Source organism: Mesoplodon bidens (genome assembly GCF_964165515.1).
Source record: "Mesoplodon bidens genome assembly, chromosome: 11".
NCBI lineage: Eukaryota > Metazoa > Chordata > Mammalia > Artiodactyla > Ziphiidae > Mesoplodon > Mesoplodon bidens.
Window position 1 is genome coordinate 6,088,592 of NC_138167.1, and position 27,033 is coordinate 6,115,624.

At 53.3% G+C, this 27,033-nt stretch overlaps 2 protein-coding genes across 15 annotated transcripts in view; one reads left to right on the forward strand and one right to left on the reverse strand.

Moving 5' to 3' along the window:
• The window catches only part of CLSTN3 (calsyntenin 3), a 48,759-nt gene that overhangs the window by 5,839 nt on the left and 15,887 nt on the right, over positions 1-27,033 (forward strand). For 4 of the 14 annotated variants that reach the window (XM_081248416.1, XM_081248425.1, XM_081248422.1 and 1 more), the window contains 11 exons: positions 7,421-7,599; positions 8,055-8,158; positions 17,033-17,155; positions 17,593-17,788; positions 19,396-19,604; positions 19,867-20,016; positions 20,274-20,459; positions 21,041-21,322; positions 22,110-22,222; positions 25,628-25,790; positions 26,521-26,577. In XM_081248416.1, coding sequence (XP_081104542.1) covers positions 7,436-7,599; positions 8,055-8,158; positions 17,033-17,155; positions 17,593-17,788; positions 19,396-19,604; positions 19,867-20,016; positions 20,274-20,459; positions 21,041-21,322; positions 22,110-22,222; positions 25,628-25,790; positions 26,521-26,577 — 1,747 coding nt within the window. In that variant the 5' untranslated portion in view covers positions 7,421-7,435. Of the gene's footprint in view, positions 1-3,477; positions 3,598-4,686; positions 4,767-4,871; positions 5,092-7,420; positions 7,600-8,054; positions 8,179-14,059; positions 14,742-15,516; positions 17,156-17,592; positions 17,789-19,395; positions 19,605-19,866; positions 20,017-20,273; positions 20,460-21,040; positions 21,323-22,109; positions 22,223-25,627; positions 25,791-26,520; positions 26,578-27,033 lie in introns of those variants that run through there. The other 10 variants (XM_081248423.1, XM_081248426.1, XM_081248427.1 and 7 more) reach the window with 10 other exon arrangements.
• On the reverse strand, positions 9,312-13,899 carry RBP5 (retinol binding protein 5; the record flags this gene model as incomplete). The annotated part of the gene is given in 7 exon segments (XM_081248507.1): positions 9,312-9,365; positions 9,822-9,923; positions 12,182-12,250; positions 12,254-12,287; positions 12,289-12,358; positions 12,638-12,718; positions 13,845-13,899. Coding segments are annotated over 6 exon segments (402 nt in total). The 5' UTR covers positions 12,711-12,718; positions 13,845-13,899.

Below are 27,033 nucleotides of genomic sequence, written 5' to 3' on the forward strand. Positions count from 1 at the left end.
TATTCCATCCTATACCTATCTAACCGCTATCTGCGCTCACGATACTGGTGACTTCTTCATTTATTTTTACCCACCCTGATTCTCTTTATTTGAAGGAATTCCTAGAGGAAGGAGGGCTCCTCCTTTCCATCACTGTCTCATCTCCCTGAGGGACTCGGATAGGTCTAGCAAGATTGTTAGTGCCTCACCCACCAGGGTGTAGACTCTCCCCTCTTTGTAGCTGTGGTGGACTAACTTTACCCAATCTTCCAGAACACTCTTTAGGATCATCTTTTGGGAGAGCATATGTCTCAGTTTGGTTGGAACAGTCCTAGTTTACACCGGTTGTTCCCGTGTAATTATTAATAGTTTCCCCGTTGGACAATGTTATACGGTCGTCTTAGTGGATGGTGCTTGGTAGCTACTTCAATATGGCGGCTGTGCTGCAAGAGACCTTCCTCCTCATTAGCCCCACCTGCTCTCCCAGTCTCTGTGGCCATGACCCAGTCTGAGCCCTGGTTACCTGGGACACTTTCCAGCAGCTCTGTGCTCAGTGCCTCAGTCACCAAGCTCCCATGAGCTACACAGAGATACTCCCCTAGAATCGCCACTGAAATTCACCCCCTTCTCTCCACTGAAATCAGAGACTCCCTTCTTTTTCAGCACTAAAAAAATGTCATCTCAACGTACTCATGGAGGGGATGAGTTTTTCCCAAGGCTCTGAGCTCTGTCCACCAGCCACTGAGAACTTAGTGTGAGAAAGAGGCTGGGGGACCTCCCCCAAAAGAACCCTCCTGCCTCTTCCCTGCCAGGGTGGCTGGAAGGAAGGGTAGGGAGGAAGCCTCAGAGCAGAAAGAAGGTTGTGGAAGAGATGTGCAATGTTCTGGGGTGAGAAAGCCAATATAGTGGAACAGTACTTGCCTCAGTTTGCTTGTCCCAGAAGGAGAGAAGAGAGAGAGTGAGGCAGCAAAAACGTTCAAAGAAATAATGACTGGAACTTTCCAGCTTTTGTGAAAGGCGTATAGCTTTAGGTTCAAGAAACTCCATACACTCCAAGCAGAATTGAAAGTAAACAAAAAAGCACATCCAGGCACATCAGAGTCAAACTGCTAAAGACCAAAGATGAAAAGGAAATCCTGAAAGAGGCCAGAGATGAAGGACACATCGCAAGCAGAGAACAACACTCTCAATGTCACTGCTTTCCCATCAAAAACCATATAGACCAGAAGGCAGTGGCACTTTAGAACACTGAAAGAAAAAAAAAAGTTGTCAACCCAGAATTACTTCTCCAGTGGAAATATCCTTCAGGTCTGAAGATGAAGTGAAAACATTTTCAGGTAAAAGAAAACTTCAAGACTTTGTCGTGAGCAGACCTGCTCTGGGAAAAATGCTTCAGTTCTTAGCCTGAGGGGCAGGAGTCCAGGTGGACGAGCAGAGCTGGAGAATGGATCAAGGGAAATGGTATATTTGTAGGTAAATATAAGACATATTTTTCTTCTTAATGTCTTTAAAATACATATACCTATTTAAAGCAAGACATAACGTTGTATCGTGGGGTTTATAACATATGTGGATGTGACATACATGAAAACCATAGCATAAACCCTGGGGGCTGGTTTCTTCATACAGTATTAACTCCAATTGCTAGACGCTGTTCTCTCTAGAACCGTGGTTTTCTGCCTGTGGTCTGGGAAGTCCCCGGGGTGTCCTTGACATCTTTTTTCTCTGTCTTCCTCTCATGAGGGCACCCTGGGCTTGGTTACTAGAGGCTACATGAGCTGTGACATCACCCCAGACAACTAACAGGATGTGTGCTGTGTATCCTGGTGTTTTAAATTCTTCTTGGTTTTCATTTCTAATACAGTGACTATGAATAGATATAACCTACATACACAAAAGCTCTTTGGGGTCCGTAATACTTAAAAAAAATTTATTTTATTGAAGTATAGTTGATTTACAATGTGTACCACTGTCTGAGGTGTTAAGAAAGGCTATGGACAGAAGAGCACATTACTGTAAAAAGGAGCAAGAGGGCTTCCCTAGTGGCGCCGTGGTTGAGAGTCCGCCTGCCGATGCGGGGGGCACGGGTTCGTGCCCCGGTCCGGGAAGATCCCACATGCCGCGGAGCGGCTGGGCCCGTGAGCCATGGCCGCTGAGCCTGCGCATCCGGAGCCTGTGCTCCGCAGTAGGAGAGGCCACAAGAGTGAGAGGCCCGCGTACCGCAAAAAAAAAAAAAATGGAGCAAGAAACTATAAGAAGGAGCCAAGAAAAATTAGAAAAATCATTTGCAGAGATGAGAGCTGAGCTAAAGGCACTGAATAGCAGAATGAATAACGCAGAAGAAAGAATAAGTGATCTCAATACTTTTTAAGGGTATAAAGTTTGAGAACAGTTGCCTAGAGCAACTACTAAAAATAAATTAACATAGTAAGAAGAGAAAGGCAAAGAGGTGGAGCTAAAAGGCCACTATGTGTGTGAAAATGGAATTCTGGACTCTAACCGGGTTTAATTTGGGGGGACTTGCTTCTAGTAGGGTGACCTACTAGAAATCGTCCTGGTTTGTCTGGGACATGGAGCTTTCAATCTTAAAACTGGTTCAGTCCCGGGCAAACTGGGTCAGTTGGTAATTTATAGCCTTTCCATCATCTATTTTGTCCCCCTTCCCTTAGCCGAATGTGAGCCCCTAAAGAGCAAAAGCCCATCCGATCTGTGTGCAGGCCCCCAAGACAGGTACGAGGACTGAATAAAGAAAATAAAGGAAGCAAAATTCTAAGTACACTATGTCCACAAAAATAGAAAACACAGGACCAGTCTAAGATAACGGTCTATTAGAGTACATCACTATGGATGGTTTAAAAAATGTTTCTCTGTTTAGTGAAATTTTGGTCATGTTGTTAAATCCTTTGGATAATTACAAAATAAATGTATTTAAAGTGATCATTGTGACCAGACAGCCCTTTCTAAGCCAGACGAGATTAGAAGGATGAGGTCATGGATCCTGATGTTAGATCTTGGCTCTGGGGGCATCTTTAATCCATGTGATTAATGAAGAAGAACTCTTGGTCCTCGGATACGAGCTCAGGCCACACACGGATCCTTTCCACCCTGGGAGCTTATGTCTCAAGACACATCTGCATCCCGCTGTCTTTACTCTGCCCCTCATCTCCAATTCTTACACCTTCTGAGCTTGCTTCTGGGTTCACTGAGTTGTGTTTTTCATTAACTGAAGAGGGCAAAGGGCAGAGCAGGGGCGGGGACACTCTTCAAAGCTGTGATGGGGGAATGGAGACAAAGCAGGGGGAGGGCATGGCCGTGAGCGCACCTAGTACACAGACTCATTTTCCGAGTTTGCATTTTTATTTTTGCTTTTATTTTTGAAATTCTCCTCGGTGCTGCCACCTGCTGTCCCGCAAGGGGAAGGACCCAACCGGGCAGGGGTGGCGGGGGAGGGGCGTGTGTGTGGAGGTGTGGGGGAGGGGCGACGCTGGGTTTTCCGGATCAGGGAGGTTTTTTCGGCTGCCTTCATTAGACCCCAGAGGAGTTTGCTCTCTCTCGGAATCCAAACAACCTCAGAAGACCCTGGGCTGAGGGGACAGAGAAGTTTCCCGTCTGGACCAGGTGAGGAGAGATACAGGAGCCAGGTGGAGAGCGGAGGGGGCAGGGGAGGCCTGAGTCAGCTGGGCTTCTGTCCTTAATGGCCAGTAGAGATGTGGGCAGACCAGGGATTTAGGGGTAAGGGTGACTCTGCTGGAGTTAGGTCTGTCCTGCTCACTCCCCTATTCCCAAGTCATCTCTGGTTTCAGGTTGTGTTCCATAGGTTAAGGAGAGTGGGGAGGGGTTGGGTCAACCCCAAAGGCGGGTCGGCCACTAGCCTTGCCCCTCTTGTCCACCTTCCCTACTCTGTCAGCTGTCTGTCTACAGTATCCACCAATCATGCCCCTCCCCAGCCTAAAGCCTTTCAAGGACTTTGCCCTCTGATCCTCAAGATGAAGCCCAAGCTCCTTGACTGTCAGGGCAACATTGCTCAGCCGTTATTGGGGCACACGGAGGTACCCACCTGTATCTGTGCATGAGCTCACCCTATGGGGCAGAGAGGGAGAGTGTGCACCACGCAGGTACAGGAGTTTCCAAGGCAGGTGCCCGGGGAGGAAGAGAGCCCATGGTAGACAGGTGCGTCCAGGAGCTGGGGTTGGCCGTGGAGCCATATGGTCCAGGAGAGGGTGCCTGAGCCTCCTTCCTGTTCTCCTGAGCCAGTGGGGGGAGGGAGTGAAGTTCACTCCCACCATAGCCCTGCACCTTTTACTGTTCCCCAGTGAGAGTCCTGGCCATTGTCATGTGACCCTGCCCCTCATTGCTGGGTACCTTGCCTTTTTTTGGAGAGAGCAGCCTTATAAATGGACGGTGTCCTTGAGATAGCTTGGCTGGTCCTCACCTGGGGGCCTGGCTACTACCTGCTCTGGTCTTCATTTGGTGATAGGGCTTCTGGCAGTGGTAGTGGATCTGGCCCGGTGAGCAGTCTGCTTCTCTTGGGTGACAGAAGAAGTTACAGTGTGGCAGGGTAGGGGGAGAGCACAGCAGAACAGAGAGTCATTAAAACACTTCTTTGGTGGCTTGCTCTTTCCAGTCATCAGATTTGGCTACATCTTCTGGCATCTACACCAAGTCTTCTTCCACTGATGTTTCTCCATCTCACCCCCCTCTTTTCAGCAAAGAAACTTCTGGCTCTGGTATTACTGTGCTGGCCCTGGAGAGTAGGGGAGGACCCCAGAGATTCCTTACTCTGCGAGGTAAAGCCAGGTCCAGGTGTGGCTCTCCCCTGCCTTGTACGTCGGGACACCACCTTCCCCTCATTGCTGCTGGGATTCAGGACCCTGCCGCTCTGTCCTCTGCAGAATTTGTCAATCAACTTCCCACCAGCAAGGATCTGACTCTAGCTAAGATATCCTCCCTGCCTCTGGATGGACACTCTCTCTAACGACATGAGGCTTATTGAGTTAGACTCTGCTGCACTTGTCCTATTGAAGCCACAGAGTAAGGTCACACACTGGTGAAAGGGGTGGGGTATCACCCGAAGACGCTGGATGTTCCTTTTAACAATTATCTTGGGAAGAGGTGGGTTCTCAGACAGTAGTCCAGCAGGTGGGCCTCAAAGAGGAGGGACAGGCGACACCTGTCTGTTTCTGAACTCCATTCTCTTTAGACTTCTAGAGGGGCTGACGCTGAGATTTGGGCCCCCAGTGCCGGATGCTCAGAAGGTGTCTGAGCTTAGAGCTAGGATGGAAGGGCCTATGACACTGGGTGTAGAGCCATATCTTTTTGTGGATGGACAGGTTTTTATCGCCCTAAGTCACTTGCCCCCAACCCTTTTGCCAGTTATTGAGGCTATGGTGATAGGATTAGGGTCATTTATGATGAAACTCATATTTGAGAATATGTGTTATCTGTTGTATAATAGATCACTTGTATGCTTAGCAGTTTAAAACAACAAACATGGATTATTTCACATAGTTTCTGAGGGTCAGGAATCCAGAAGCAGCTTAGATGTGTGGTTTTGGCTCAGGGTCTCTCATGGTCAAGGTCTTGGCCAGGACTGCAGTTACCTGAAGGTTTGACGGGGCTGGTGGTCCTGCTTCCAAGATGGTCCCCTCATACGGCTGAGGGCTGGGGGCCTCAGTTCCTTGCTGCATGGCCCTCTTCCTAAGACACTTGAGTGTCCCCATGACATGGTAGCTGGCTTTCCCCAGAGTGATCTAAGATAGAAAGAGTAAAGTGGAGGCCCAAATGTCTTAAAATTAAAAAAAAATTTTTTTATTGTTGTAAGAGCCCTTGACATGAGATCTACCCTCTTAACAAAATTTTAAGTGTACAGTGTTAACTACAGGCACAATGTCATACTGAAAATCCCGTGTCTTTTTTTTTTTTTTTTTTGCATTACGCGGGGGGCCTCTCACCATTGTGGCCTCTCCCGTTGCGGAGCACAGGCTCCGGAAGCGCAGGCTCAGTGGCCATGGCTCACGGGCCCAGCCGCTCCGCGGCATGTGGGATCTTTCCAGACCGGGGCACGAACCCGTGTCCCCTGCATCGGCAGGCGGATTCCCAGCCACTGCGCCACCAAGGAAGCCCCCGTGTCTTTTATAATCTAGCCTTGGAGGGAACGTAGCATCCCCGCTGCCACATTCTGTTGGTCACACAGACCAACCCTGATACAAGGTGGGAAGAGATGACACAAGGATGGGAATTCCAGGACTCTGCTCTCTCGTGGTGTCCTAGGATTTGCAGTGGCCTCTAAGGGTCCCCTGCTGCAATAGGGGTCCCACTGTGTTACAGGATCAGCTCCTGCCTGGGATGCCTTTGTGTTCTGCAGCTGAGGTATTTCCTGCTCCCCTTTCAACCTGCAGGTCTGGGCACGTGGGGTGGGGGCATGCGGGAGACGGTGGCTGAGGTGAGAGGGCAGTTGCAAGGGGATACGCAGCAAGACTTTGTCACTCCGTCCCCTACCAGGACGTGGGGCCTGAGTCCTCGGGCAGCACGGGGTCCTCTGCTTCAGGGCACACACCGATCCTGACCTCTGGTCCATGTTGGTCAGTTTTTTCTGAGCAGAGAGCTCTGGACCGACCTAAAGAATCAAGGCTAAAGGACCATTTGGAGTTCAGGCTGGAAGGTTGTTTGTAACCATTTGGTGCTATCTGGGCCTGGCGGACGGGGAGGGGCAGGGGTCTGGCGTGGAGCTGCGTTAGAAGCGTGCAGTCACTCTATCTCACGTGGAAATAAACATATTTGATTCTTGATCATCTCCCTGGGGTCTCAGACTCTGGTCAATGAGGTCAAAGACGGTCCTGGGATGCACAGCTTTGTGTGTCCCTAGAAGGGCTGGGGTGGGACCACCCATCCGTGGCTGTAGCTCCCCCCTACCCCCCGCCTTTTCATCACCCACACGTCGGTGCCCTTGGTGACCATCTCTTCCATCTGACAGTGAGTGGTGCAGCCAGATTTGAATGAGGGGTAGGGTCTTCGCAGGGTGAGCATGTGGGCTGGGATTGGGGTGTGTGTGTGTGTGTGTCTGTCTGTCTGTCTGTCTGTCTGTCTAGTGGGGGCAGGGACAAAATATCCAACAGCGTGTTGGAGGAGGGAGGACTGAACTTGGTGGGTCTCTGGCTCCTACTGCAGCGAGCATTGCCCCCTGCTGCCCACGGGGGAAATGGCAGCCCTGGCTTCCTGCATCTGGGTGGATCCCGCTCCCACCCCCTTGGAGATGCCCAGAAGCAGCTCAGTCCTGCTCTGGTCGCTTGTGTTCCTTTGGGGTCTCCAGGCCTCTTGTTGGATTTTGGCTCCTGGAGGGGAGTGGTCCAGTGGAGGATGTGAACCCGCAGGAGGGAGGGTGTGGGTGTTCATGTCACAGGAGTTTTGGGGGACTGAGGCTGCTTCCGCTTGGGTCCAACAGTCACCATGGAGGCCTATGTGCTCCAGGCAAGATCCCAGCGAGGGGCCGACATGCAGAGCACAGACAGCAGTCCTATGGGGAGAGGCCTGGATATGCACTGTGAACTCGGAGTGGCTGGGACCTGGTGAATACACACGGAGCATCTTCCTGTGCCTTCACCGCACCTGGGAATGGAAAAGGTAGGATTCCCCCACTTCCTCTGAGCTTCTGCTGCTCTGCCCTCCCCACTCTGCTGGGGACCCTGCGGAGAGGTTGGACAGGGATGAAGTTGCTCAGGTCCGCTCTGCATTCTTTCTCTTTTTTTTTTTTAAAAATATTTATTTATTTTTGGCTGTGTTGGGTCTTCGTTGCTGCAAGCGGGCTTTCTCTAGTTGCGGTGTGCAGGCTTTTCATTGAGGTGGCTTCTCTTGTTGCAGAGCACGGGCTCTAGGTGCGCGAGCTTCAGTAGTTGTGGCTCTCAGGCTCTAGAGCGCAGTCTCAGTAGTTGTGGCGCACGGGCTTAGTTGCTCCGCGGCATGTGGGATCTTCCCAGACCGGGGCTTGAGCCCGTGTCCCCTGCATTGGCAGGCGGATTCTTAACCACTGCGCCACTAGGGAAGCCCCACTCTGCATTCTTGTCCAAATTCTTTTCCAGATTCATTCCAGGCTCGTGGTGGGATGAGTGCTGCAATCCTGGTTCTTGGCCGGAGCCCCAGAGACCATCTCGGATGTGCAGGGGCCTGGCCATTGCAGGAAGAGGTAGCAGGGGTGTTCATCCAGTGAGCACAGGCCAGGGATTTCCCAGCATCCCCCTCCTCTCCCCCAGCCAGGCTCTGTCCCCACCCCACCTTGAGCCCTCTTCTCTCTGCTCTTGCCCTACAGGAAGGACTTTTATTCTGAAAGAGCCAAGGCCCCTGGAGGTAGGGAGGTGACCAGAGGCTGGAGCTGGCCCTGAATCTGAACAGGCCCTACCCATCTGGACTGTTGTCCAGGGCAGCGATTCAGGGACCCTAAGGGAGGGGCTGTGCTGTCTTCAGTTGTCCCCCTTACCTTCCGTCCCCAGCCTTGCTGGACTGCAGGCAGAGGGTCCTAGAAGCCTGTTGCCTTCACACCTACTGTCACCTTCATGCCCTCATGTCCCTCATCTTTCTAGCCCTTGGCCTTGTATCCTTCATCTGCTTCCCTTTTCAGTCTTTTCTGGCACTCTTACCGCCTGTCCTTCCCAAAGCAGACATGGAGGCCAGGTCACTATTTAGAAGCTTCCAGCCTCCCCCAGCACTGGACAGAGGTCTCGCCCTGACCCATCCCTCTTCCCCAACATGTAGGATGCAAGCCTACAATGGCCAGGGCTCATTAGATGTTGGTCAACGTGGTCTGTTGAACTCTGTGTGGCTGGGGCCATGCCTTGGGCCTGGTTCTGTTGAGCCCATGAGGTTTCTCAAGAAGAAGGACAAGGAAACGGACAAAAACCCTCTCCCAGTAGCTGCTGTTTAAATTCTTGAATCCAGTCACACTTTTCCAAAAGGTCCACCAGTATGGTTTCCACTAATGCTCAAATGCTCAAAGCTGAGTTCTTAGATAGAAAATAGGAGGCCAGATGAATGAAAGAGAGTGGGGATCCGTTATCCTCTGGGCTCCTTTCCCCTTTGCCTGTTTCTCTCATCCAGGAGGCCAGATCTTGAACTGGATATGAGGTCGCTATTGTGCAGTGGAGTGTGAGAAAGAAAGGGCTTTGGCCTGGGGGCTGCAAGTTATAGATTAACATGGGGTAGAGGGAGGGGGGAAGCAGAGGGAGGGTAAGTGGCCTGAGAAAGGGACTGCTGACCTGGGACCATCTGGGCTTGAAGGGGGCACAGACAAGAGGAGACTGGGGACTGCCGTGGTCCGGGGGGGGCTCTCAGCTCCTCTCCGGCTACTTGACCTTCCTGAAGACCTGCTCGTGCCCTGCATCCCTTGCAGTCATTTCCTGGGGTAGAGTAGGAATGATGAGAACAGAGAAGGTTCTTGCCAGCAGAGCCCATTTCTCAAGGCCCTTGACCTCCATTGAATCCTTCAGGACACATCAGCTAGAGCACTTGATGTATGGGGAATTGTAGCGTTGTTGCAAACCCTCAGCTTTCCACCCCAGAGGAAGGAAGGTAGCTGGGTCAGGGAACTGAAGTGGCTAAGTCTCCATGTCTCCGGTCATGATTTACGGACATGCGTCTGACTTACAACCAGGGCCCACCTTGGCCACTCCACTTCTTCCTCTCTCCACTCTTTCCAGGGCTTCTGTTTCCCCTCCTTAGTTGCCTTCCTTGAAGGGAGGCGAGGCTGGAGTAGCAGACTGACTTGATTTGGGTAAGGGAATGCATCCTAGCTGGAGGCCCCCCTCTCAGATACACTCACTTGCGTCTCCTCTCCCAGCCCTCACCCTGCTCACCAGATACAACGTCTCTCCCTCCAGCCAGTGTCTCCAGCCCCAGTCAGGAACCTCCCCTTTCTCTACACATACCAGCTGCTCCTCTTCCCAGGTGACAATGGTCTATGGGGGAACGCGGGAATAAAGGGAGACTTGGGGGGGCAGGACACCCCAAATGCATCCAGCTCACTCTGGCTGGGCTGCCTGCTTTGCATCCAGCAGACACTGTCTTGCTACAGTCCATTCCTTCTGAGTGATTCAGCAGGACTCCCATCCCCCACTCCTAAAGGCCACTGTTTGTGACAGTGACCATTTGGGCAGAGCAGGGATGAAGCAGGATCATGGAGGGGGGGTGGTGAAATTGGGGGTTAGGGGATGAAGAACGGAGAATTTGTCCTCTGCCACTTCTGGTTGACCCGGAGGAGATTTTGGGAAAGAAGGGAGATTGGGAATCTCCAATCAGGGAATCTCTTTTCTCCTTTTTCTCAGTCTCAAGGGCAGCTGCAGTGTCCCTGAGAATGAAGGGTCAACCCCCCAAATCACAGCTGGGTGGGCCTGGGCCTTCCAATTACCATTGTTAGGCGCCCCCAATAGGACAGGCCCCCCTAAACAAGGAGCTCAGAACCTTATGGATTTTTTGGGGGGCCGTGCCATGCGGCTTATGGGATCTTAGTTCCCCCACCAGGGATCGAACCCAGGGCCCTGGCAGTGAAAGTGCAGAGTCCTAACCACTGGACCACCAGGGAATTCCCAGGGAGCTCAGAATCTTGATCAGATAGAGGAACAGTTGGTAGGTATCTGTGATACCAGGCAAGACTGTTGCCGGTGGGAGTGGGGAGGGAGTGCGTCTTCAAGGCAGTGAATTAGATTGGAGATGATGGGAACTTTCCAGCAAGGATAGAAACAGTGTAGAGGTAAGAAAGAAGAGTAGGTAGTTGTGAGGGGCTCTAACCCAGTATGTTTGTGTGGAGGCCCTTGGATGCAATGTGGAGCATATGGACCTTACCTGGAACGTAACAAAATGTCACTGAAAGGGTTTAAGTCAGGGAGTGTCGTGGTCACTTTTACATTTTCGATAGATCCTTGTGGCTACAGTAGGCAGAGGGATTAGAGGAGGGTCAAGACTGGGCACCAGGAGAAATGAGGGCTTGAAATAAGGTGGAGACAAAGAGAAAGGTTAGGAAGGAACAGATAAGAGCCATGTAAACAAGTGATGCTCAATAGAAATGCAGTATGTCTTAAATGCAAGCCACATATATAATTTTAAAAATTTCTAGTAACCACATTAGAAAAGCAAAAAGAAACCGGTGAAATTAATTTTAATAATCTAGTTTATTCAACCTAAAATATCCAAAATATTATAATTTCAGCATGTAATCAATATAAAATTTCTGAGATGTTTTATACTCTTTTTTGGTATTGTCTTTAAAATTCAGCGTGTATTTCACACTGATAGCACATCTCAATTTGGACCGGTTACATTTCAAATGTTCAATATCTGTATATGGCTAGTCGCTACCATACTGGACAGCACAGAAGAGTTATACAGGCTTCTTGACCCATTACATGTGGTGCACGTGTGCATGCGTGTGTGTGCACACGCGCGCACGTGTTGGAAGCATGGAGGTAAGGGAACACAAGGTAATGACTGTGACGCAACCAGCAGGACCAACACAAGGTAATGACTTGGTCCTGCTGGTTGTTGACATTGAGGGAGACAGTCAATATAAAAGCAGGAATAGGTTTGTGCAGGAAGATCATGACTTCGGGTTTGACCTTGGGGCATGCAGATGGAAACATTTTGCAGGCAGTTGAAACTTCGCCCTGGAGCTCAGGTGGTGCCTCTGGCCGGAGAATCTGTGTCCAAGGCAGTTTATAGATGGCCACCGAACACATGGGTGTAGATGATTTAGCCCATGGATAGTATACAGACAAGAGAGAGAAGGTCAAGAACAAAATACTGGGGGGCAAATCCCAGTTTAAGGGATTAACAGGGGAACTACGGTCTGCAAAGGAGGCCAAAAGGAACATGTAAGAAGCAGAAAGGACTGCACGAGAGTGGAGTTAAAGAGGCTGAGGGAAAAGAGACTGTGGTGTCCACAGGGTCACAGGCTAGAGGGTGAGCACATGTTTGCTCATTGGCCTGAGGGTGACCTGCGCCTTTTGCCCTTTTGGCTGGTGCTAAGAGGGGGCAGGGGAGAAGTTGGAGGGAGTGGGGGCTGGGTGGGTGACATCAGGAGCCTGTTATCCTAGGGACTCCATAGCCTGCTGTGGTCATCACTTCCCGGCTCTGGATGGGAAAGGTCACTGTATTTTGCCCCACTCTGTGAAGTGCCCCCTGCCCATCCACACCCCCTCCCCGCCAGCCTGAGAAAAGGTACCTGGAACTTCCGTCCCTCCGTGATCCTCAAGTCCTCCTCAAACTCCACTCCCACCTCGAATTCCAGAACTTAGTTTCGGAAGGTGCTGAGAATCTTCACTGTCACGGTTGCCCCGATGGTCGGTCTCCTTGTCTGGCTTGAGCAGCAGCGTGATCTTCCGCAGAGCCACGTTGATGTCTACGGGGCCTCTCCTCTTAGGACAAGGGTCCTCTTAGCCAGCTGGCCAGGGCCTCCTCCACTCGCAGCAGCAGCCTGGAGCTGGGAGCATTCCCTGGGCTGAGTCTGGGACTGTGGATTTACTCTTTCCTAGCAATGCCCCTGGCTAGAAAAGGAGCCCAGCCCCCCGACCCCCAGCCTTTCCACAATGTTGGACCCTCGCATCCCTCCTCCTCAATGGGACTGGAGGCAGGAAGGGAGAACGGGAGTGAAAGGGCTCAGGAGGGGTGAGGCCATTACTTAGAGCTTGCAGGTAGTTCTCCAAGTTCTTCTGTGAGACAAAGCAGTAGTAGCCGGTGAGGTTGGGAGGCATGGTCCAGGCTGGCCAAGGTGGAGGTCAAGATTTCAGGAGAATAGAGGGGACAGGGCAAGGACGGAGCGGGTGTCATCTGACAGGTGGGGCTGGGAGACTCCTGGCCAGCCTCTGCACACACAGAGGCAGCTTGTGTAAGGTCTGTGCTACCAGGGTTTTTATAGAGCTGAGGCCCTGTTGCAGTAAGAGCTCCTGCCACACTTCCTCCTTCCCTCCCCCCCCTCCCCCACCCGCCGTGACGAGTGTGAGGCTGGTGTCTGCAGCTCCAGAGAGGGGCAGGGACTTGGCAAGTTTTTGCCTGACCTCGGCTTTTCCTGAGGAGGGAACCTGGACCAGGATCTGGGGTTGTCAGTCAGGCAACACTTGAGCCTTCCCGAAGGTCAGTTTTGGCCTCCAGCCCATTTCTGGCAGGTTTGGGAACCATCCTGAGACTCCAGGGGCAGCCTCTCCTGGGAGGGAGCTGGTCTTGCTGGGTGGAGGGGGGCGCCCTTTCAGACTCACCCAAGGGTGAGTTCTAACAATATCCTGAGATCTCGGGGCTGAGTCGGGGATCCCGAAAGGTATGAGGGGGAGGAGGTGGGGAAAGAAGTGGGGACAGCCAGCTGGCCGGGAGCCCCAGTGAAGAAAATCCTCCAGCTCTGGTCCCTACAGCTCCCTCAGACAGCTTCGCTGAGCTGGGGCCCCCGACACCGGCTTTCCAGACTCTGTCTTATAGGACCATTAAGAGGGGAGCAGAGAAACTGCAGAGGGGGCCGCCAGCAGCCTGACAAAGTCTGGCTGGAGCAGAAGGTGAGGGAGGGGTCGCTTGGCTGTTCGGGAGAATTCTACGCGCTTTGGCTTGGGACCCAGAGGTTCCCCTCTCCTTTTGGAGTCACTGGTGGTACCGTCAGCCACCCGCGTCCGCAGCCGTTGGCCAGCCCACGCTGGCCAGATGTACTCCCATTGCGGGGGGCGGTGCGCCTCAATTACTGTGTGCCCCGCCCCGCACTCCCCCCACCTCCCCCGACGACGCGCACTCTTCTTTGCCTCTCGAGCCCACCAGCCTCCTTGGCTTCAGAACCAACTGGGCTGGTTCATCAGGGTTTAAGGTGGGAAATTTGGGGCGAGGGGGTGAGGGAGGGTGAGCGCAAATACCTCGCTCTTCCTCCGGTCCCAGAGCCGGGTCCACGGCCCGGCTGCCCACCCCGTGGCTTCCTCAGAGACCTGGGGCTGGGAAATGAAATGCTAGCGTAGGTCGGGGTCAGGTTGTGGGTTTGACTGCGCGGTTCCCAGGAGGCACCCAGCAGGGACTTGCTGATGGAATGGGCTGTAAAAAGAGGTTAATGCAGAGTTGGTGATGGTGGTGGTGGGGTGACGTGGATGCTGTCCCTCCTCGCCTCCCTCAGGTCTCCGTTGACGTCTCCTCTCCCCACCCCCGAGCATCTCGCTTCTTCGTTCTCCCCATGGCCCTCTTTTTTCCCACCCCCTCTACGGCTTTCCAGCTTCCTCCCCAACCCCCGCACTTCCCTTGTGCCCCCAGATTGCAGTCAGGGGAAAAAGCCCTAACACCTTCTCCCACCCCTGCTCTCCGGTCCCATTGGTTCCCTCCCCCCGCCCTGCAGCACCTGGCCGCCCCCCGTCACCCGATTGGCCAGCGGCCCCATCAATCCTCGCCTGGCCGTGCTGACGTCATCCTGCAGTAGCGGGGATGGGGTGGGCATGAGAGAGAGAGCCAGGACGCGGGGCTCCAGAGCGAAGGAGAAGAAGCCACTGCCAGTCCCCCACCTCAGCCACCCAGGTTGGGGGGCTGCTCAGGTCTGCTCTATGGACTAGGGTGGGCGGCAGGCTCCTTTCTGTCTCTGCCCTGCTGCCTGCTCTCTTCCCTCCCCTCCTTGGAGAGCCCCTGCATCCCTCCCCCAAGGTGGAATAAGCGGGCTTGAGGCTCCCAGGGGAGAGCGATCGGGGCCCTGCCCTGCCCGCGCCACACCATGACCCTCCTGCTGTTGTTCCTCTTGCTCGGCTCCCTGCTCCCCTCCAGCTCCTGCAACAAAGGTGAGTGAGGCGGGGGGCGGGGGCACTGAAGGAGGGGTCTCAGGCAGGGCGGGGGGGGGGGTGGTCGGGGTGGGCAGGAGCCCTTAAGGCTCCCTGGCACATGACAGGTGGTTCTTCAGACCACCCCCCTTCCCATCCGTTTTCTCAGACCTGCCCCCTTCTCTTCTCCCTCGCACCCCCTTTCCCACATCCTCCTCTCTGGTCCATCTCTACCCATGTGCTTCTCTTGCTCCCATTTGGTCCCCATTCCCATCCTGGGGTCTCTCTCTCCCCCTCCCCCAATTTCTCCCTCCTGGAGCTATCTCAGATCTCAGAAGGACTTGCCCCTGAGGGGCGATACACATCTCTGGGCGGGTCTCCGTTTTCACCGGGGTGTGCCGGAGCTGAGGGTGTGTGGCACATCCATCTGGTTCCTCTCCATCCCATCCTGGGGAGAAACTGTTCCCTGCAGCTCAGCAATTCGGAGCACGTATGTTTTGGCGTGTTCCTCTGCATCCATAACCTTCCGTCTGCATACAGCTGGGCTGAGGGTTACCAGAGCTGCCCTCTCTGCAGACAGCAGATAAATTCAGCTGGGTGAGGCCTTCCGAGGGACCAGGAGGGAGGGAGGGAGAGGGTGGGGGCCGAGGGCTCAGGTAGGTGGAGACGGGCAGGGAAGGGCAGAGGTGGGTGTCCTGGAGTGCTAAATGAGTGGTGAGAGGAGAAGGGAGAAGGGAGATGAGGTGTGGGGGGGGATGAGAAGGGGGTGGACCAGGGTCAAGGTGGAGGCCAAAAAAAAAAAAAAGAGAGAGGAATGAAAGGGAAATCAGGAAGAACAGTTGAGGAGAGGGGGAGGGGGAGAGTCCAGGAGGGAAAAGACAGGGAGCCCAGGAGTCAGTTAGAGGAGATGGACACAAGGAGAGAGTCGGGGGCCAAGAGGAAGGCAGCAGAAGGGCAGGGTGGGGCGTGAGCTGTGCGCAGCCCCTCCATCCTCGGCTCAATCTCTGACCTCAGCCGGCTTCTGAGCCTCCTGCCACTTCCTGTGCTGCCTTCTGGGCACCATCTTGTGGCTTTCTCCTCCGCCACTAGAGAAGGGGGTTATGGTGGGTCTTCGGCGAGGAAGGGGCCGGCATTCAGATACCAGAAGGCTTTGGGGGATGTCACTGGAAGAAAGAATGGAAATCAGGATTTCTTGCTCACCATGACATACTGGGGATGAATTTCCTTTTGGAGACTCAGTTTCCCTCTGATGATACGTCTTCCTCTGCCCAGGTCTCGCTGATGGGCCATCGTGGATGTGCTTTGGCTTGATGGGATTCAGTAGAGCAGGCAGTGGAGGTTGGCATTGGTGAGGGGAAGGGAGACCCTCACCAGGCTGGTGGGAGATTGGTCCTGGGGAGGAGACGTGATTGAGTTGAGTCTGGTAGCAGATGGGGAGATGTGGAGGCTGAGTGAGTCCCACATCCGTCGTGGATTGGCTGGTGGCTGAAGGGAAGAGGGGTGGGGTAGGCGAGAATTAGGACTCAGCCATGAGTCTGTATAAGAGCGGGGCTCAGGGAGTGTGGGGTTTGGTGGCCTTCTGGGGGACATAGGACCGTGTTGGTTATGAGTGTGTTCTCTGGGTGTGAGGGTGAGAAGCAGGGAGAGGATTTGTTGTGTTTCTAGGCCAGTCCGATAATCCCCGAGGATGTCGGCTCTGCTGGGCCCAGTCGTTCGGCATTGATTCCTCTGCTGCATCCCTGGCCCTCTCTGTCCTCCTCCCTCTGGCCTATAGATTTTCCCTTCTCTCTTTTCTCCTCTTCCCTCTCCCCTGGGAGAATGGCCTTAGGATGGGGCTTGGCCGGGAGAAGAAGGGATCAGGATTGAAATGGGGGGGTGGTGGTGGTGGAGATGATAAACAATCAGGACCCCAGGAAGCTTCTAGTCTGCTTTTCCTAATCTCAACTCTGCCCTTAATCTATCTCTTCCCTTTTCCAGGGCCTTCTGATGGCCCACCACTGCTCCCTGAAGGCCCAGTGTCTACACTCTAACTCTTGAAATCTCTCAAGAGAGTCTCCATCTTCTGACCAGGTTTCCCAGGGGACATGGCAGTCCCCCTCCCCGCAGGGCAGGCCGTGGCCATGGAAACTGTCTCTCCTGTGACCTCCCGCAGACCCTCTGACTCCTTTCATGGCTGGTTTCTCGTCCTCAGTCCTTTCTCCTGCAGGTGCTTCTGCAGGGGCTGGACAGGGTGGTGATGCTGGAGTGTGTTGTCTGGAGGTGGAGGGCCAGCTCACAGGGCGCTTCCTCTCCTCTCCCTGGGGTGGGGGCAGCCAACAAGCACAAGCCGTGGATCGAGGCGGAATACCAGGGCATCGTCATGGAGAACGACAACGCGGTTCTGCTCAACCCACCCCTCTTTGCTTTGGACAAGGATGCCCCACTGCGCTACGCAGGTAAACGGGGTTGGGGCAGAGGTGGGCGGGTAGGACAGAGAGAAGTGGGCGGGACGGCAGGGGCAAGGGAGGAGAGGGGAGGTGCTGGGAGGGAGCGCAGTGAGGACGTGGGGGGAGAGGAAGAAGCAGACTCCAGGAGGAAACGGGCCACGGCAAGGTGGTAAAGTAAAGGGGGCCAGAGAGGAGGAGGTGGGCAGGTGGGGGTCAACGCAGTCAGAGTTTGCCAGATCTCAGACCAGGGATCTCTGAGAGGTTGCCGCTCAGGGAAGCTGGGGTTGGAGCTGAATGTCTGATAATTAATGCTTTTCCATGTGCAAGAGAAGGGACAGGGATTTGGAAGGAGAGGTGAAGTGGGAGCCTGAGGGGCGTTGGCGAGTGTGGGAAGGAGACCCTGGAGGTGGTGCAGGAGCTGCGTCCTTCCCTCCCTCTCTGGCCAGGCGAGATCTGTGGCTTCCGGCTGCATGGGTCTGGAGTGCCCTTTGAGGCCGTGATCCTGGACAAGGCGACAGGAGAAGGGCTGATCCGGGCTAAGGAACCCGTGGACTGCGAGGCCCAGAAGGAACACACCTTCACCATCCAGGCCTATGACTGCGGCGAGGGCCCCGACGGGGCCAACACCAAGAAGTCCCACAAGTGAGGACACTCCTGTCCCCTGCCCTCTGCTGCAGGCCCCCCACCTCCTCCCAGGCCCCTCACCATCCTCTGTCCTCGCGGTCACTGACTATCTACCCCCTCCCCTCTCTGTTCCTGGGGTTTAGGGACGGGGCCTTGTCGTCCGGGAGCCTTCAGCCAAGGGGACGGAAGCATGTGGTAGAACTCAGTGGGATCTAATCTCGGCTTTGCCTCTTACGACCTTGGGCAACTTCTTAGCCTTTCTGGATTTGCTTTTCCGTGTCTGTAAAATGGGGTGATGGTGATGCCTACTTCTTCAGGTTACTGTGAAGGTGAAAGGAGATGGTTTGTATAAAAAGCAGGCACTGCAGTGCCTGACACTGAAAGGGCTCAATACCCGGAGTCAGGATGCTGAGAGAACGAGGAAGAAGATGGTACATTCAGCACACACCCAGATTCCTCCGACTGTCCGGCCGTCTGCAGTGTGTGCCACACTCACACACAGAACATGCACACACACAGCCGCGGGTGAGGGAGGGCAGGAACTGGCTACGGCAGGAAGAAGGCTGGGGCCCAGGGCTCAGACATCTGTCCCCAGCTCACTTCTCCTTTGAGAATGGGAGGAAGATGGGCGGTCAGGACTCCTGGGCCACTACGAGGCACTAGAGATAAACCACTCCTCGTGATGACTCAGTTTCCCATTTGGAGACAGGACCCTTGCCTCTGGGCCCTGGGTGCCAGGATCTGGGCTGGGGGCAGGGCTCAGCATGAAGGGCTTAGCCCCTCCCCAGCCTCTGCTTGCCCCGCGGGGGGCCTGGGCGGGGGAGGGGGCACAGCCGGCTTGCTCACTGCACCCATCAGATGACTTGTGACTCTGGTACAAATGCCACTTCCCTGAATAGGGTTGCTTTTAATTTGGTTTTTATTCTGCATCTTCCTTTTCTTCTTTAAGAAGGCTTATTTATTTATTTATTTATTTTTGGCCGCCTTGGGTCTTGGTTGCTGCACGCGGGCTTTCTCTAATTGCAGCGAGCGGGGGGTCTACCCTTCGTTGTGGTGCGCTGGCTTCTCATCACGGTGGCTCCTCGTTGCGGAGCATGGAGTCTAGGCACGTGGGCTTCAGTAGTTGAGGCTCGCGGGCTCTAGAGCGCAGGCTCAGTAGTTGTGGCGCACGGGCTTAGTTGCTCCGCGGCACGTGGGATTTTCCCGGACCAGGGCTCAAACCCGTGTCCCCTGCATTGGCAGGTGGATTCTTAACCACTGCACCACCAGGGAAGTCCCTGCATCTTCCTTGATTGTCCCATTGGATTTGACTCTCATGAAGGAACAACCTGCTGGACACAGAATCCTCTGTCTCGTGTGGCTGTCCCCAGCCTATAGCATTCTGTATAGAAGTCATCAAAATCGGCCGCTGGTATCCCCTGGGGTCGTTCCTCACCCCGTACATCAGTCACCCTTTCCCCGGTGGTGCCTGTCCCTCACTGGGTCTGGTGCCCTGGCTGGGGGGGATGAGCGTGCCCGCTGCCCCGGGCTCCAGGACCTGCTGGTCCTGCCTGCTCTGCTTCCCGGTCTGGACTCCTACCTGTGGCTGACTTTTCCTCGTCCTCCTCCCGCTCTGGCACCTGCAGGGCCACCGTGCACGTGCGGGTCAATGACGTGAATGAGTTTGCCCCAGTGTTTGTGGAGCGGCTGTACCGCGCGGCCGTGACCGAGGGGAAGCTGTACGACCGCATCCTGCGGGTGGAGGCCATCGATGGCGACTGCTCCCCCCAGTACAGCCAGATCTGCTACTACGAGATCCTCACGCCCAACACCCCCTTCCTCATCGACAACGACGGTGAGCCCCTGCCACCGCAGCTGCTCAGCCCTGGGCGCCCGCGTCCCTCAGGACATCTCGGGGCTGTGCCCTCCACTCCTGCCCCTCACATCCTCATTCCTCGCCGTCCTTCCCAGATGTGGAGCCTCCTTCCCTAGATTCCTTCCTCCCAGCTTCCCGCTGTCTAATTCACCTGCTGCCCTATTAGCTCACAAGTCCTCCCTGGCCTCCCCAGACTTTCTCTAGTGCTCCTGACCCTCTCCATCCCCCACCCCCACCCCAGGGAACATTGAGAACACGGAGAAGCTGCAGTACAGTGGCGAGAAGCTCTACAAGTTTACGGTGACGGCTTATGACTGCGGGAAAAAGCGGGCGGTGGATGACGCTGAGGTGGAGATCCAGGTGAAGCCCACCTGTAAACCCAGCTGGCAAGGTGAAGAGCTCCGCTCTGGGACCTGTCTTGTAACCCATCTTTCACCTTGGTCTCCCTTTGCATCCCTTCTGACAACCACAGGGGCTAGGCTAGGAGTCAGGGGAGGGATATTTGGGGAAGGCTTGTAGCTGCCTACCCTGGCTGGCTATTTTCGTAGGAGCCCGAGACTGTCCGTGGATGTGGCCAGAGCAGAATGGATAGGAGGGGCTGCCTTACCCATCTCCGTCTCCACTGCCAGCTCCCTCTCACCCCTGCAGGCTGGAACAAAAGGATTGAATATGCACCAGGCGCTGGGAGCTTGGCTTTGTTCCCTGGTATCCGCCTGGAGACCTGTGATGAACCTCTCTGGAACATTCAGGCCACCATAGAGCTGCAGACCAACCATGTGGCCAAGGGCTGTGACCGTGACAACTACTCAGAGAGGGCACTGCGGAAACTCTGTGGTGGGTGTGTCCCCCTTGGCTCCCCGGGCCTGTCCCCTGTGCCCCCTACCCCCAGCCTCTGCCTGAAACTCCCCTGCCTCTTTCTTAATAATCTGTCTTGGGAATTCCCTGGCGGTCCAGTGGATAGGACTCTGCGCTCGCATTGCAGAGGGAGCAGGTTCAATCCCTGATCCGGGAACTAAGATCCTGTAAGCCGTGCGTTATGGCCAAAAACAGAAACAGAAATAATGAATCTGTCTTACATCTCCCTTTGCCCGTCCATAGATGTATATATCTGCCGGCATGTGGTTATCTCTTGTGGTCCAAAGAGCACATAAATATGTGGTTGGCAAAGATGCATAATTGTGGCCCAAGAAAGGCACCAGATACATTATGGGACAATGGCAGGGAGAGATGAAGAGTTGGAGTTGAGGTCACTGTAGAGCTATTCCTAGCCATTCTGTTCTCATCTCTGAAAGGCCAGAAGAGGCGGTGAAAGTAGCTGTAGGAAATCTTTTCTTGTCCCTCTCTCCCTGCCTGCATCCTGTTCCCCATCTGCTGCCTCTCCGCTCTGACACCTGTGCCTTCTGGGGCTCCGGCAGGCGCGGCCCCTGGGGAGGTGGATCTGCTGCCCATGCCCGGCCCCAATGCCAACTGGACGGCGGGCCTCTCGGTGCACTACAGCCAGGACAGCAGCCTTATCTACTGGTTCAACGGCACCCAAGCTGTGCAGGTGCCACTGGGTGGCACTGCTGGGCTGGGCTCCGGGCCCCAGGACAGCCTCAGTGACCATTTCACCCTGTCCTTCTGGATGAAGCACGGTGTAACTCCCAACAAGGGCAAGAAGGAAGAGGAAACCATCGTGTGTAACACTGTCCCAAATGGTGAGCCTTCCTTAGGGCACCCGTCTGAGTGTGGAGAGACTGGCTTCTTGTCCTGCCTCTGTCACTGTCCAGTCTGTGACTGTGGACGGGTCACTCCTCTGTCTTCATCTGTAAGATAGCAGTGCTAGGTTTCGTATTGCTGTGATTTACTCCCAACATGACAAGCTGAGATCCTACCGCTCTCCGAGTGATGGAACTGCTCACCGCCCTTCCCATTTGCAGCTGCCTGATCACCCTGCATCCACCGTGTAGTAGACTGCCCCCCCAGGCCTGCTCCCCTTAAAGCCTCCTGTCGCAGTGGAAGAGCCTGAGTAATGCTGTGCCCCATTCTTCCTCTTCCACCACCCCATCCTCCTTCTTTAAGGGCTAGTGGGCTCCAGCTCCCAGGACCCCTCTTCCCTCTATGTCAGTAGCACAGCCCTCTTGAGGGGCTGAGCCTTGACCTGCTCTTTCATTTCTGCCTGTTCTCGGAGCTCATCTCTCTTGAACTGAAAAGAGTGTTGCCCGTGAAGTTTGTATTAAGCAAAGGACCAGTAAAGATCTGGGTGGAGGCAGGCTGGTCAGTGTCCCCCCTCAGCCAGTCACAGTGCCCAAGAGAAGCCCTACACTGGACTCTGTGTGTGTGTGTGTGTGTGTGTGTGTGTGTGTGTGTGTGTGTGAGAGAGAGAGAGAGAGAGAGAGAACCTGAAGGGATGAAGAGGATCCGGCATACCCTCCCTCCTGGTGCTTTGAAGCTGTTCTTGCCCACGCTTTGTGTTTGACCTCTGTCCCCATCCTCTGCCCTCAGAGGACGGCTTCTCTCACTACTCGCTGACCGTCCATGGCTGCAGAATTGCCTTCCTCTACTGGCCTCTGCTGGAGAGTGCCCGGCCAGTCAAGTTCCTCTGGAAGCTGGAGCAGGTGAGGCTGGAGCCAGGCTGCTGGGAAAGCTGGGTGCATGTAACTTGCTTTCAGGGGAGGAGGTCCTAGGGCAGGGGTGGGCATTTTCTGGGTTGCTCTGTGTCCCTTCTTTCAATCTCCACTTTCAGTTCCTGACTATGTTTACACCTCCCTGCGCGCCCCGCCCCCCTCGCCCTGGCTCCGTTGTCTTGTTCTCTTTTTCCAAGGCTTGTCTCTTGCAGAAAGCACTCCTGGATTAAAAGGAAGTAGGGAACAAATGACTACGAACACCACACCTGACCAACCATCTTTCCCCTCTTGTTTTCTTTCATCTGTTTCATATCTAGAACCTTACCAGTGCAGATCCCTGACTCTCAAGCAGTTAGCATGTTGTAATTGAGGAAATAAGTAATCTGAGGAACATAGATTAGGTTTGAGTCCCGCTAGGGGAACTTCCAAGCCATGAAATCTTGGTTAATATGTTTACAACTCAGTTTTTTTTTACCTATGAGGTGAGGATAATAAGAATTCTGTATCCCAGGGTTGTTGTAGGATTAAATGATGTAATAGACCTTTATAGACCAAAAAGCAGTATATATATATGTGTGTGTGTGTTTGTATATTTATATATCCATGCACATATATATATATATATACACATATATGTATATAAATTCTCACTATTTTCATGGTTATGAGGAATAAATTTAAATGGGCCAAAAAAAAAGAAAAGAAAAATCTCTTGAGCCAACAGTTGCAGCCTCTTCTTTGTTCATTCTCCAAGCTGACCACAAGGACCGTGGGGATGAACTGTGTTTCCATCTCCTCCTGTTTTTCTTGTGAGCCCCGGTGGAGTGGCTGAGTAAGGAAATGGCTGAAAAAAGGCAGGAAGTGGAAGAGAGAGAAAGGGGAACGAAAACCCACAAACTGGATAATTGAGGGCTGTCTCCAAAAGCTTCTGCTTTTTGTGGCACTCTTTTTTTATTTTTTAATTTATTTTTTATCTTTTTTAACATCTTTATTGGAGTATAATTGCTTTACAATGGTGTGTTAGTTTCTGCTTCATAACAAAGTGAATCAGCTATACATATACATATATCCCCATATCTCCTCCCTCCTGCGTCTCCATCCCACCCTCCCTATCTCACCCCCCTAGGTGGTCACAAACCACCGACCTGATCTCCCTGTGCTATGTGACTGCTTCCCACTAGCTACCTATTTTACATTTGGTAGTGTATATATGTCCATGCCACTCTCTCGCTTTGTCCCAGCTTACCCTTCCCCCTCCTTGTGTCCTCAAGTCTCTTCTCTATGGCTGCATCTTTATTCCTGTCCTGTTGTGGCACTCTTTTAAAGAGATATTCTGACATTTGCTTCTTCTGGATCTTTCTCCCACGTTGCTAATACTGGTAACATTCCTCTTTCTATTTTTCTTTTATTTACCCTTATTTATTCAACAAAGATCTAGTAAATACCAATTCCCTGCCATTCTGTTAGATTCTGGGGATACAATGGGGTCTAAGGCGGAACAAAACCTCTGCCTTCATGGAGCTTACATTTTAGTTGAGGAGATAGATTTTTAAAAGGTAAGCAGACATATAAACACGATGAGTTGTGATAAATGCTGTGAAAGAAGAAACAAGGGACTGAGGCAGAGAATAGGAGGCAAGGAGAAGGGAACTCACTTTAGATTGGAATTCAGGGAAGGTCTGATAGAAGTGAAATGTCAGTTCATCCTGAAGGATGAGACAGAGCTGTGAGAGAGAGTTCCAGGCAGAGGGAAAAGCAGATGCAAAGGCCCTGAGGCAGCAAAGGGATCAACCTGTTGCAAGCATGGAAAGAGGACCAGGGAGTGAGAGCACAGTGAACAAGGGCAGAGACTGGATTTGAGGTTGGAGAGCTGGACAGCGATCAGGTGTATGGTGGACTTTGTTAGTTGGGGTCATTTGGATTTTGTCCTATGAGAAATCGTTTGAAGGGTTTACAGCAGGGACATGACCTGATCAGATTTACATTGTAAGAAGATCCCTTTGTATATGTATATGTATAACTGATTCACTTTGCTGTACACCTGAAACTAACACAACATTGTAGATCAACTACAGTCCAATTAAAAAAAAATCTTAAATTTTGAAGGTGCTGCTCCACCAAATTTGGGATGTATTTCTCAAATTAACTATAAATTTTTGGGACTTCCCTGGTGGCGTGGTGGTTAAGAATCTGCCTGCCAATGCAGGGGACATGGGTTCGATCCCTGGTCCGGGAAGATCCCACATGCTGCCGAGCAATTAAGCCCGTGTGCCACAACTACCGAGCCTGTGCTCTAGAGCCTGTGAGCCACACCTACTGAGTCCGAGAGCTGCAACTAGTGAAGCCCACGCGCCTAGAGCCGGTGCTCCTCAAGAAGAGAAGCCACCGCAATAAGCCCACGCACTGCAACGAAGAGTAGCCCCCGCTCGCCGCAACTAGAGAAAGCCCGCACGCAGCAACAAAGACCCAACTCAGCCAAAAAAAAAAAATTTTTTTTTTGTTGCAAAAATAGGAAGGATTTTTCTAATTTTGCTTCAGAAAAGATTTGGTTACAAGTAATTCATTTAATTTGCAATTAGCTATATTTTTCAACAATTGTCATTTATATTTGGGAACATTTGTGAAGTGAGGAGAATCCAGTCTTTTCAAATGTAATGAGCTGTTAATGAATACTAAGTTTGACAACATTAAATTCAGTAGTGATTTAAAGATTAAAAAAAAAAAGAAGATCCCTTTGGCAACTATGGGAGGAAGGTATCGGAGACACCTAAGCGTGTAAGTGCTCAGATGAGACTGTTGCACCAGAGAGAGACTGAGGACTTGAATGATTGGGTGGCAATGGAGATGGAGAAACGGCACAGAAACCCACAGCTTTTAGTTCTGTTTGGACTCGGGATGGACAGCACCTGCTGATGGACAGTGTCGTACTCCTCTTAGGAATGTTGATGCTTTTTTTTTTTTTTTTTTTTTTTTTGCGGTACGCGGGCCTCTCACCGTTGTGGCCTCTCCCGTTGAGGAGCACAGGCTCCAGACCCGCAGGCTCAGCGGCCATGGCTCAAGGGCCCAGCCGCTCCGCAGCATGTGGGATCTTCCCGGACTGGGGCGCGAACCCGTGTCCCCTGCATCGGCAGGCGGACTATCAAACACTGCGCCACCAGGGAAGCCCAGGGATATTGATGCTTTTAAAGGTTTACCTGCAGAGTGGAATTTTAGGTACGAGGTTGGAGCCTGATAGATTCTGGGCAAGGATATTATTCCTTTAGCTGGGTGGGCAGCAATTCACTAGTAGGACCTGTTGATAGGACAGGGACTTTGAGGGACTGTCCCCTGCCTCCCAGGCTTGTGTTCGTTCCCTGGGGATGATGTGACAGGTTCCTGCCCTTCCCCGCCCCCCAGGTCTGCGATGACGAGTGGCACCACTATGCCTTGAACCTCGAGTTCCCCACGGTCACGCTCTATGCCGATGGCATCTCTTTCGACCCTGCCCTCATCCACGACAATGGTCTCATCCACCCGCCCCGAAGGGAGCCTGCGCTCATGATTGGGGCCTGCTGGACCGGTAAGTCCTGCTGAGCTTCTCCATGGAGGTGCTCATGGTTGGGGCCTCCAGTGGCTGATGGAGGAGCTCATGACCTCATGCGCTCATCGCCCTGAAGTTGGGCAGGGAGGCTGGGAGAGATCTCTTGGGGAGGAGACCACAGCCCCTCAGGTCTCCTTCCTGTTAGACTGGTCATCACGTCTGACTTGGAGGAATTTCCTGCTCAGGCATCACCAGCATCTTTCTTTCTGTAACTTCCGTCACTTCCCACTTTGTAACATCCCAGTGATGATGATTCCACAGCCCATTCCCCTGCTGGAGGACAGTAACCCTGCAGAGGGTCAGCAACCTTCTAACTCTTAAGCTGTTTCTTTCATTTTTTCCTTCTGGGAGGGTGTGTGTGTGTGTGTGTGTGGTGTGTATGTGGAGTGTTTGTGTGTGTGTGGTGGGTGGTGTATTTGCATATGTGGTGGGTGTATGTATGTGATGTATCTGGTTTGTGTGTACAGTGTATCTATGCGTGTGTGTGTGTGTGCGTTGTACCAGAGCCCTTGTGTTTCCTCAGCAGCATATTTGGAGTTTGTCTATAACAGAGGCCTGAGATCATCTCAGACATGACAAAAGAAGGGTTGGGATTCAGCAGAGAGGTTCAAGTCCTACACGGGCAGGGGCAACGCCTGGAAGACCTCCCTGTCCTCTCTGTCAATCTGGCCACACATCCCTGAGCTCACTGGCATTTTTTCTCCCCCAGAGGAGAAGAACAAAGAGAAGGAAAAGGGAGGCAACAACAGTACGGACGCCACAGCAGGTACTTGCGTGTGAGACCTGGAGGCCGGAGACCTAGCATCTCAGCTTAGGGCTCCGGCTCCCGCGTCCGCAGGGTCCTACCCGGCCTCACCGTTCACCGCCTCGCCCACCACCAGGGGGCAGAGCCTCCGAGCACCGCAGCCAGGCGGGCTCGCCCGGGAGGGCGGCCAGATGGAGCCGGGCTGGGCGCCAGGGTCCTTTGCTGCCCACGGAGTGAAGTCGAGGGTTCTCGTGCTGGCTTTCCGCGTGGCAGAGCGCAGAGGGCAGGAGGCAGCCACGCGGCCGGGAGAGCTGGGCATCCCTGAAGCTCACGCGCATCCTTCCCGGTGCTCCCCGCATGCACCGTGAAGACCTCCTCGCGCACCCTCCTCGTTTTCTGCCTTGAGTCTCCTGTTTCCTCCCTTTGGTCCTGCTTTCCTTCTCCTTTTGCCTCTGCCGGAAGCTTTTCTCCTTTCTG